General features: G+C 38.4%; 2 protein-coding genes across 2 annotated transcripts; one reads left to right on the forward strand and one right to left on the reverse strand.

Moving 5' to 3' along the window:
• The first annotated feature begins 3 nt into the window (after nucleotides 1–3).
• Nucleotides 4–5,106, forward strand: LOC113679017 (mediator of RNA polymerase II transcription subunit 8-B). The gene is made up of 10 exons (XM_027195944.2): nucleotides 4–122; nucleotides 348–457; nucleotides 572–606; nucleotides 1,119–1,228; nucleotides 1,738–1,780; nucleotides 1,855–1,952; nucleotides 2,670–2,760; nucleotides 2,866–2,934; nucleotides 3,463–3,513; nucleotides 4,399–5,106. The coding sequence occupies exons 1-10, from the start codon at nucleotides 117–119 to the stop codon at nucleotides 4,527–4,529; spliced, it is 744 nt and encodes a 247-aa protein (XP_027051745.1). The 5' UTR covers nucleotides 4–116; the 3' UTR covers nucleotides 4,530–5,106.
• Nucleotides 4,684–9,935, reverse strand: LOC113678992 (extracellular calcium-sensing receptor). The gene has a single exon (XM_027195918.2). The coding sequence runs from the start codon at nucleotides 8,978–8,980 to the stop codon at nucleotides 6,389–6,391; it is 2,592 nt and encodes an 863-aa protein (XP_027051719.2). The 5' UTR covers nucleotides 8,981–9,935; the 3' UTR covers nucleotides 4,684–6,388.
• Nucleotides 9,936–11,528: the final 1,593 nt, after the last annotated feature.

Here is an 11,528-nt window from a genome sequence, read left to right on the forward strand (position 1 = left end):
ATGCAGTTCGTCTTTGCTTTCCTATTCGTGGGCTCAGTCATGGCAGACATCAAGTCATCGGAGAGTTTATCGTAGAGGCCTTTTTTCTGAAAACGACTGTGCGAAAGTTCGCGAAAATGCAGGTTTGATCACAATAATTTTATTTTCTTTTGAGTGTGAATTAACTATTACGTGATTCTTGTACCTCTCATAAGCTTTCCTGCAAATTAATACCGTATATTATTACTTTGATTAAGCAGTTGTTGTTTTTCAAAAACCTACATTATCTATCAGAACTTTTCTGCATGTCTGTATATAATACGACTTTTATTCCATCTCGATTTGAACTTTTTTCATTCAACGAATAGGACGAGAAGCTATTAGAAGTTTCTCTGGAAGCAGTATCCAGCAGAGTCCAAGAATTAAAGGAAGCAATTCAAGCCTTCCTGATGAAACTGGAGCACGAGCAAATGAACTGGTAAGAGAATCATTACCTGCTCTTTGCACGTTTAAATTTCCTAGATCGCTGTTTAGAAGAATAGTTCTTGTAACCATCTGAAGCATTACCAACTCACTTTACTGTTTGTTGCAGGCCCTCAGTTTTGGATAACTATGCTCTCTTATCAGGTAGGTTTCTTGTTGCCTGTTTAACTCTTTACACCCTAACATCAATATACATTTTCTCCATACTGTTCTCCATACGTTTCTTAACCCTTTCACTCCCAAGATCTAATTAGTAATTCTCCTTACTATCTGCCATACAATTCTTATGATGTTAGTTCAGAGAATCTGGTATTGGATCAACTAATAATCCCATGATTGATATTCTTCTCTATTCTCATCACCTACCTGCTTGATATTGTATTAATATTGTAAGGAGAAATTCTGTCTTGGTCACTTGTGGGAGTGAAAGGGTTAAGGTGCTGATAAGAAGAATTTGTTTGAATATTAAGTGTTTCTTTAGTTGGTGATCATTTCCTTTATTCTTGTGACATTAATGTGTGATTTAGGGGTAATACTGTGAGGAGAAATTAGATGCTGGTCACTCTCAGGGGTCAAAGGGTTCTATGTAATCTCTTGGCTACAACCCCTAGTTTAATTTTCATTGTTTAATGTGTTTATGCATCTCTGTTGAACAGGTCAAGTAAATACATTGACGAAACTCCTGAAAAATGACAAAACTCCCCCCTTTCGAAACCTGGTGCTCCTGCCTGTGTTAGTACAACAAGAAACAGACCCAGATATACAGGTACATTTGTGGCAGATATACAGTGTAGAGTAAATGTAAATCATACTATAATGATATTCTTGCTTATGGAATAAAATAATATGTTTACCAAATATTCCCTAAGTCTATTGTGAAACAAACTTGCCAACAAGTCCATAAGAAAGAGAGACCTTTATGTTTAGGATTAACCATTGATGATGATCAATATTTTTGTATAATAACTATCACAGTGTGACATCATAACCCCTTCACTGCCAGCGTGACATGTGTGACAATGTGACATGCTGAGTGTCGTGTAATTTTCAGTTTGTGTGCCCATGTGACGTTCTCAGTACCTTGATAGTTAGAGTAACAGTCGAATCCCTGATACTAGAGGTGTAAAATAACCTGGACTCTTGAACTCAAATCAAGTCAGAATTCTGAAAAAAGTCAAATTGCATTGTCACAGGACTTCTGGTCAGGGTAATGGCAGCAAAGGGGTGTACAAATTCCAATTCATTTACAAGTTTTTCTGTTTTGTGGTTTATTAGAAAGCAAGCGAAGGTCGTATACATGCATTTGACCATGAAGTTGGTGAGTATTAATTTGTTTATACTACACAATTTATACAGTCCCCATTCATGAATTTTGAATTTTTTTCATTCCAGTCCCAGACTATCTGCGAACAAAGTATGCTCCTGAGATAGAGGAGTCTGAACAGAAGGTGGAAACCATGGCAACAAACATCCCACCAGATGAAGCTCAGGTATATCGAAACTAATTTTAACTCTTTAACTCCAAAGATCCTATTGTCAATTCTCCCTTCAAGCTGTTACACCTTTCCTTGTAAATTAATCACGAGAATTTGGCATTTGGTCAAGATAACAGCCCTCTACTTAATGTTTGAGTATTCTCCTGACCTGTTTGTTGGAAAATGTATGGATGTTATAGGGAGAAGTAACATGTTAATCACTTCTGGGAGTTAAAGGGTTAACAGAAAACAGAGAATACCACTTATCCCTTTCTCTCCCAAGATCTCTTCTTGTCTGTCATTCCCTACTTATAATAATGTTAGCTTTGAAAACTTATCTATGTTTTTTAATTGTTGTGTTAGTTTTTTCTGGGAAGGGGGGTAGGGAGGGAAGGAAATTACTTGGGTTTCAGTGAAAGGGTGGATCAATATCAGTATCTGGGCAACTGCCCACCTACTCCTCCCCTAACTCAACAACAGTCAATTGGTAACAAGTTAGGGTTAATGTTAGGTTAGGGGAGGGGTAGGTGGGCAGTTGGCCAGATACTGATATTGATCCAAAAGGGTTGAGGCAAGTGAATAATCCTTACATCCCCCCTTAAACTGTTCATATATCATTTAGTGTAATGTTGTTTCAATTACAGCATACACTCTGTGGCATACAGTATATTTATAAACTGAAAACTTAAGGTAATCTTGTTCATTTTTAATTTTTACCATGTTCAATCACAGAAGCAGAAAGACACACTGAATGAACTTGCTGAAAATCTTTTTAATCTTATATCAAGTGCAAGAGAGGACTGGGAAGGAGAGCAAAGTGCAGGTATTAAAATTTGCATTAATTGTGTTTCATGCAAATTTAGCAATAATTACATCTCAAAATGGACTCAAATTCTTAACTTTGATTCATAATTGATTTTTTTTTTAGCATCAAGAAGCTCATCTGTTGTTAATCCTGACCTCAACAGTCTTGTTTCTGCAGTTACATTTGGAAGAGGTATGTTTAATGATACATGTGCATGAGTCTGTTTTGAAGCCAAGTGGCCTACCCAGCTGGAACTTATCTCTGTTTTCATAACTTGAAATGACAAAGAGTGTCCTTCTGGATGGGATGCAAGTGTATTGCAAGGTTACCCCCAAGCGTTTCATCAGGCCTCCCTGACAATTTACCCCTACCCATTTTTATTAAATATACATACTGAGATTTACACACTGAAAAGGTGTGAAATAGTAAAATTGCACTAGAGTTAAGTGTCTTGCCCAACATCACAAAACACTGACCCAGTCAGGTCTCTCGCCCAGACCTCTTGACTTGGAATCCAGCACACTAAACTTTTAATTGACACATCTACTCTGGCAATGATAGATTAAAGTGGAATTCTACTTGCAGTAGCTCTGCAGACTCCCAAATGCTATCCAGCCAAAAGGCCACAATGAATCCTCAGACACACTGTAAACAGGTTCTCAAAAGCTATCCAGTGAGTTTTTTCTGAAAGGTCTAATTTTGTTGTTTTTTGTTTTACAGGTCTAAAACCAGCAAAAGTTACCAAGGGTCGAGGCTCTAAGTCAGATAAAGGTATATTTTTAGTGATTTTTTTGCAGTATTTTGACTTGTTGGATAACAGGGGCAAGAATCATAGTTAACATTTTGTTATATTAAGTGAAATTAAACTGGATCCTGGACCAGGAAATAAAATTTTAACATAAACTCTTTTCACTCTAACATCAGTATTCATATTCTCCCAACTGTTTTCTATAAATTTCCTGACATGTTGTCGAGGATAATTTGTTTAAAATCAATTTTCATCAAAATGATCATTTTCTTTAATTTGTGTCCTTAACCCTTTAACTCCCTGATTAAATTTGTAATTCTCCTTACTATCAATCATACAATTCTTATGATTTTAGTTCAGAGAATTTAGTATTGGATCAACTACTTATCCCCAAATTGATATTTTTCTTTATTCTCATCACTTATCTGGTTGATATTGTATTGATATTGTAAGGAGAAAGTCTACCTTGGTCTCTCATGGGAGTTAAAGGGTTAATGTGTGATTCAGGGGTGATATTGTAAGGATATATGAGATGCTAGTCACCCTTTAGAGTCAAAGGCCTCAGAAAGAGGGGAGACCCAAGTGCTCTATTGAATAAAATTTAAACTGAGTGGCATCATGCTGTATCTTGATAATGTAAAATGTTTTTGTCAGTTTGACGACAACTTTTCTCAGCAGTGAAGACTTCCTTGGAAAAATACAGTATATGTTACTTGAGAATGAATTGTGTCCCATCAAGTAAAACTGTATATATGATGAAAGAAACTCTAAGTGGATTAAAATTTATAATACATGTAGGGCTTCATCTTTTCAATGATAGCTCATTAGGAATGCATACAGAGTACATTATCTGATACATAAACAAACAATAATTGTTAAAGGTGATATTCTTTTTTTCTTTGCTACAGCACAAAGTAGCTGGATGAGTGACAAATCTACAAATAAAGCTCCAAGCTCTGTTAAAACAGACACTAAGGCAGCTGCCAGTGTTCACCCATACTCTATGCCTAACAGAACAACCAGCAGGACAGGACCATGATGTTTGAGATCTGATATTGTTATACCCATATAACGTATAGTGTACCAGTATTGGACTGTCATGGCATCCAGTGTGATGCTGCCTTTCTTTGCAACAGTATTGGACTGTCACTGTCAAATACAACACCAATAGATCATCCATAAGAACAATAATGTACCATCAAAGGTTTCAGGAGTTTAATGTCGTATGATCAACTTACAACCTTTGTCAAAAGAAATGCAAAATTTTGGCATTCAGAAATTCTGCCCCTTCCTAGCATTACATTTTCCCCTGCCCTCACAATGTGAATGAAGCATTTTCCAACAAGACCTGTCAGGGACGTTTTCAAATGCAGCAAAACTGGGAATTGTTAATGAGATTATCAGCAATCACATGATCACAGTATCATGCACTTAAGAACAAAACTTGTTCAGTGTGGAGAGAATTGGCCCTCTTCCTCGAGGCCCAGCACTAATGACTACTGTAAAAAAAAAGGCTTTAATGCTCTGTAAGCCCCTCTTCCAGAGCCGTACGTAGTACATATCTGACTAGCTGAAATGACATAACAATTGCAAGTAAAAAGTAATTTGATTTTATCATGCATTGTTAATACTCTTTTTTTCTGTTTATATTTGATTAGAAATTGATATGTTTGTCTGACTGTCTGCAGAGGCAGCATGTGTAGGAGGGGGGCTCATCTCGTATACTAACCCAAGTACATACCCTTACCCAAATTTTCCAAACATAAGCTGGAGCTGTTTAAATGAAAAAAAGTATTACATAAAATAATTACACTATGACGATCCTGGTGAAACTATTTGAAAAGATTGCATGTCTGAATTTTTGCCAACTAATTTTAAGCTTCACTGCTGTGCTGCACTGTTGATGCTGAAATGTGAGGAGAGTAAACCCACCTTCCCCCACCCCCTCTAAATTATCACCAGGAGGGGCTGTAGACTGCCCAATCCACCATCTGTGGTCTGGTTAACTCCTCTTCTACTATCTAACTGTCTTAGCTTGTCAGTTCTGCATTCTTTTACAAAGTCCTTTAGAATATTTCTTAATAAAATACAAGAGAGCTCAAGACACAGTCAGTGGGTCAGCCCTCCTCTTGATATCCTACTCCAAGACTATTACAGACAAACAAATATTAAGAATTATTTAATACAATAAATATCTCAACCATCACTTCATTTGACAAATGGTTGACCCTTATACCCCAATTTGACCTACTTAATGCCAAATGATCTTTAACCCTTTAAATCCCATGAGTGACCAAGACAGAATTTCTCCTTACAATATCAATACAATATCAAGCAGATAAGTGATGAGAATAAAGAGAACTATCAATTTGGGGATAATTAGTTGATCCAATACTAAATTCTCTGAACTAACATAAGAAGAATTGTATGGTTGACAGTAAGGAGAATAACAAATTTGATCTGGGAGTTAAAGGGTTAAATAGTGCCCCAAAATCTTACAAAAATTGAATAATCGAATAAGAGTAGTATAACGTTCCCGTAAAGTGAAGCTCACTTAACCCTTTAACTCCCAAGATCTCATTAGTAATTCTCCTTATTGTCTGCCATACCGTTCTTGTGATGTTAGTTTGGAGAATTGAGTGTTGGATCAACGTATAATCCCCTAGCTGATATTTTTCTTTATTCTCATCACTGTTTACTCGATATTGTATCAATATTGTATGGAGAAATTCTATCTTGGTCACTCATGGGAGTTAGAGGTTAAATTTTATATGATTCTTCGGCAATTCTCTTTGCGTTTTCGGTGAGCCTTGTTTCGTTTTCAATATCGGAGCCTTGTCTCGTCTTCGGCAAGCCTTTTTACGTATTCGCTGAGTCTCGTTGCGCCTTCGGTGATCCTTAGCTCGTACAGGGGCTATCACCTATCTTAACAGCAACCTGCCCGATTGACAACATAGTTGTGGATCTGACGTCTTCTGACTTTATCTGGGGCGCAGGACGAACGTAGGTTAGGGTGTTGTGACGGGGAAAGCGATAAATGAGCCACAGCTTGGGGACAAAAATACAAAGGACTGTACCAGTAGCGGCGACTAAATTGGTCTTACATGCGAACACTGTCAAACTTGGGCCCTTTATAAGAGACCATCCTGGGTAAAATGTGGCAAAAGTGACGGTAAACACAGTCAGTGAGAACGCTAAGTGTTTGGCTTCGTCAAATTTCTGCTTATGTGGGAGACCTTTAGTACTGTAGGCAACCACCATAGCGCCAACAATAATTAGCGATAAAATAATTGCACTCATATAACGTAACGCCATTCCAACGTTGGTTTGATAAGGTGTGCAAATACCGTAAATTATCAACCTCGATATAATGTACTTTTCAAATATAGGAGGGTCTGAAATTATCCAAATGATCGAGATAAAAACGGGAAGAATCCACACGAATACCACGATTATGTACACCAATTTCATGTCGTGGGTAGCCGGTGGTGTGGGTGGCTTCAGGAGAAGGCGGATGCGATAAACCTTAAGGAATTGCACCAAGGCTGCAGCCGTGTATATCACGTAAAACGAAGGAGGGAGCATGCGACAAGTCAGATCGGACACCTTGGTGAGGTGGACTAAATTAAAAATATACGACAAAAGTATCACCACTAAGAAAGCATAGTTAAGAAATCCGCCCGTTTCTTGGATTATTGGAGTTTTACGATGTTGCAAGACAATTGCCAGGATAACTAATGTAAGAAGTACGCAGAAGGCTGAAAGGGCAGAGAGTGCCACGCCCCACGGTTCATCCCATTCAATATACTCAATGGGCACCTCATCACACTTTGTGTTGTTTTCATTGGATATGTATCCTTTGGGACAACTCTTGCATTCGGTGCTGCCTGATCGTTCGCTTACGGTGTCTTTATCGCACGGGACACACTCCCAGAAGCACTGATTAGGGATACTTCGGTAAGTTCCAGAAGGACAGATCTCTCCGCAAGTGGTGCGCGGTTTAATACCTCTGTGCCATTGCACTAAATCATCTTGTAGCCTTAGTCCCTGTGCATGCGCATTTCCTTCATCCCACGTTCCAATTTGAACGAGCTTAAACCCATCCTTCTCGGTCTCCTGAAGATTATAAATATCGTAAGCTGCCTGAACCCGCCCATTTCGGAAGTCAATATAGCCAGTAAGCCCTGTGAATGAAACCTTTTTTAGGCTTGTCAATAGATCATCGGGACGGACGTGGGCGTGACAGTTAAGTATCTCACCCAGTCCATTCGCGACTGAGTATACCGCATCTCTCACATAGGCTGCGCCTGCGTTGTGGTAATCTCGTTTGTATCTTTCCGGGCTGACTCTTTCATGGCCTGAACAGGGTTTAAACTGAGCATGCGTCGAATTAGATATTGAACAGTTGAACTCCATTTCCCAAAATTCATTCCACCAAGCCCCTCTTCGCAAAAGAGGCGTCATTTCTGTGACGTGTTTTTCAAATTCTTCAAACCTATGTGTGTGGAATCCAAATCCTATTGCGCCTTGTATAATCGGCTTAAAGCGAGGTTGAAGAATCAGTGAAGATTCTGACCACCCGTCACTCGCGATCCAGGTCCTCCCGGTCAAACCTTGCTTCACTGCTTCTTCAAAGACCTTTATCGCTTGAGGTGATAAACTGTATAATATTATAATCTGAACTTGACCCATGTTTTTCAGTTGACTGATCATGGTCTGTATTTGGGTTTCCGAGTCGTGAACAGGGAACAGTTCTTGTAACACAATACAGATTCCAGTTTCGTTGGCCGCGGTAGCGAAAGCGTCAACGCCACTACGACCGTACCAGTCATCCACCCCGATGACTGCCACACAGGTCCACCCATAGTGCGCAATCAGTTCTGCCATAGCTTGTGATTGGAAGGTATCTACTGGAACAGTGCGAAAAAACGATGTAAACTCCGCTCCCGCTAATTCAGCGCTTGACGCCCCGTAGCTTATTTGCGGTACATCTTGTACTTGGAGTACATTTGCCACGTTGACAGAAACACGAGAATCCAGTCCTCCAATGACTGCTATTACAGTTGCTTCCTTTGATGGCGCGACTTCCGCACGACAAGTGTTTGTCACAGAGAAGCGTGGGTCAAGTTTAAGTGCATTCTCGTAAACAAAATCCGACGCTATAGAAATGCCTTCTTGTTCGTTGCCGCACGTATCGCGAATGTCGTAGCCCAACGTCACATTTTGAAGAATTGTGCCATTTCTATTTATTTCATCGACGGCGTATATCATGGCCTCTGATAGAAGCAACACTCGGGAGCGAAGATCCGTACATGATGACGACGATCCCTGACCGTTCTTGAATAAATGGAGAGGAAATATTCCACCTAAATTTATGTCACCGTCTTTGAATATTCTCTCTTGAACATGGCTTTGGATGGAAACCGTGATTCCGGTAAATACACCAATACACAGAATGAAGAAAGAGCTGAGAAGACCTTGATGGTTCATTACTGTCGACCTCGATCAATGACGCGACAAAAGTTTTAAAATTAGTACGAATCATTAACTTGCAGATTAATCTTAAAACAATTCCGTTTAACCCATCCGGTTGCTTAGGCTCTTTGTTACAAATTTAGGTGCGTGTGGGTGCCATTCTCACTTCACGTGGCGAACTCAGCGAAACTGAAGTAAAGTAAACAACGTTTTGCTTCTTAAAAGTAACATGCTATTACGAACGTGAGTACCTACAGCCAAATACTCGTAATGGCTGTATTTACATGAAAGTGTTCGTGACTGTCAATTGGCCTTTGATGTAATTTGATGACATGCAACAGTTCACTTTCGTGATCATTACGTCTTTAACTAAGAGTTATATGACAATAATTTGAAGACAGGGTATGAGTCACGATTTTTTGGGTATTTCGAATAAAATTGAAATAAATTGTGAACGGAAATTTCTTTAAAGGTGGTGAAATTCTTTAAAAGAATTGCGGTGCCGCGTCGGTGGGGGTTCTTGAAAGGTAATCTGGTTTTATCGACTGAATCGATGATGCAAGTTAGCCACCGTAAAGAGTTTCTTAAGCTAACATTTCAAGCATTAGCCCTTCCGGTTATTCGCTCAAACGAATAGCTATTAAATGCTTCAAATGTCGAATGTTAGCTTTAGAAACTCTTTACGGTGGTTAATTTGCATCATAAAGCCAAATTACCTTAAGAAAGAAAATTTGCGGATCGCCAGCTTAAAATTTTCAAGTTGAATTATTCCGGTTTCGCATCGTGCTAAACATCACGTTCTTTGTTCAATATTTCCTGTTTGTAATTAAAGACCGTTTACTTTCATTAAGACCTTTTCTCTTTCTATGGCGGTTTAATCGTGCCTGTTTTCCTTTTCTTTTGATCAACTCAAAAATGAAAATCTTTTTTACATGGCCAAATTTTATTAAAAAAAACAAAGAAAACAAAAAAAAAACACGATAAGTTGATAGAGCATTCACAAAATTGATATGCTTGAAGTTTGAATCCTCAGTAGCGACCAATTATCTTTCTTTGCACAACGATATCGACAAATATTTGAGCTCATCTTTCTAAAAATATATGACGAAAGGGGGAACGTTTCTAAAGAAACTATAGTTCTGCATCGGTGGGGGTATATGTAAATTGGCTACCGTAAAGAATCCCCGTTTCAAGCGTTTGCTCTTCGTCAGAGCGGCATGATATATAGAGCAGTATATTGTTGACAAAAGATTTCACTAATGCATGAGACGTCTCCGAGACAGTGTATATTATCTTATGCTAATTTTTTTTTTTTTTTTTTTTTTTTTCACTGTTTGCCATTTAAGTAAGCGGTAAGCAGTTCAAGGCTAATCTTAATAGGAAAGTATTCCTTGAATGTTTTTGCAGTCTGATAGTCCATTCCGGATAAATATTTCATTGCGAACATTTCCTCTCCGCTATCACTTACGCAACATATCCATCTTTAGCCATCAACTTTTTCCGTGCCTTAAAAAATTAAAGAAAGGAACTCAGGAAATAAATGGATTTCCCTTCCTCTCTGTCTCTCTCTCCCACTTGGTATCACCTATGTCGCAATTATTCAAATCTCATTGGCTGCAAGAAGTGTGTACGTCACTAGTCTGAAAGCTCAGGTTTTCGCGCCAAAAACGTAGCTGCTTTAGCCTCGTTTCAGAACGGTTTCTATGATGTATATTTGTCCAAAGGCGTCGTAAATCGGAAAGCTTTTACGGTTGTCGCTAGCTGGATAAAGAGAGGAACACAAAGGTAAGATTAATTTTGGGAAATTTCAGAGAAGATTTAAAGAATCTGTAAAATTTTCCAGATTTTTGGAATCAGAGTTTTGGAAACAAGCCTCCAATTTCGACCTAAAAAAGCATACGGATCATTGCACTTTATTAAGAAATATTTCTTAACTGCATACAAACAAAAGCTGAATATTTATTGTTGAATTTCAGCACTAATAGGAAAGTGTAGGTGTCATGCTTGTAATTGGACAGTGTAATAGGACAGTTAAAGGGACAATAAACACGTCATGCCTGTGTAAGTGGACAGAACGCGTCATGTGCGCGCACTGTTGTCGCGCATTTTGCCGAGTTAATGTTGTTGTTTTTTTATGAAAATGTATAACCAATTTCTAGTTTCTTTCTCAAACTAAGTTGTCATAGTTTTGTTTAATTGGCTACAGGACTTTGTCATTCAATTCTGTCTGTAATCATACTCATTATTAACAAATCAGACTTGTATGGTTACAGATTGAATTGCACCCCACCTGGTCCTATTATGATTATTAACTGTTATAATGCTGACCTCATCTATGCCTCTGTCTTCCAATAGATCATGGGTAAGAACCAAAAAAAATTATGTATGATTCAGCTTACCATACAATCAAGATAGTGCAGATAGTATAGTGTCCTATACTTCAGGGCTCACTGTCATTTTAGACCCTTTAACAGACTTCTACCCACTTGTTACCTTAATGATCTGATAAGTTATGGTATGGAATCAATGGAGTCTCATTTGACTAGCTGATCAAAGTGATTTT

The sequence above is a fragment of the Pocillopora damicornis genome, chromosome 11 (assembly GCF_964200805.1).
Source record: "Pocillopora damicornis chromosome 11, jaPocDami1.2, whole genome shotgun sequence".
In the NCBI taxonomy this organism is placed as follows: domain Eukaryota; kingdom Metazoa; phylum Cnidaria; class Anthozoa; order Scleractinia; family Pocilloporidae; genus Pocillopora; species Pocillopora damicornis.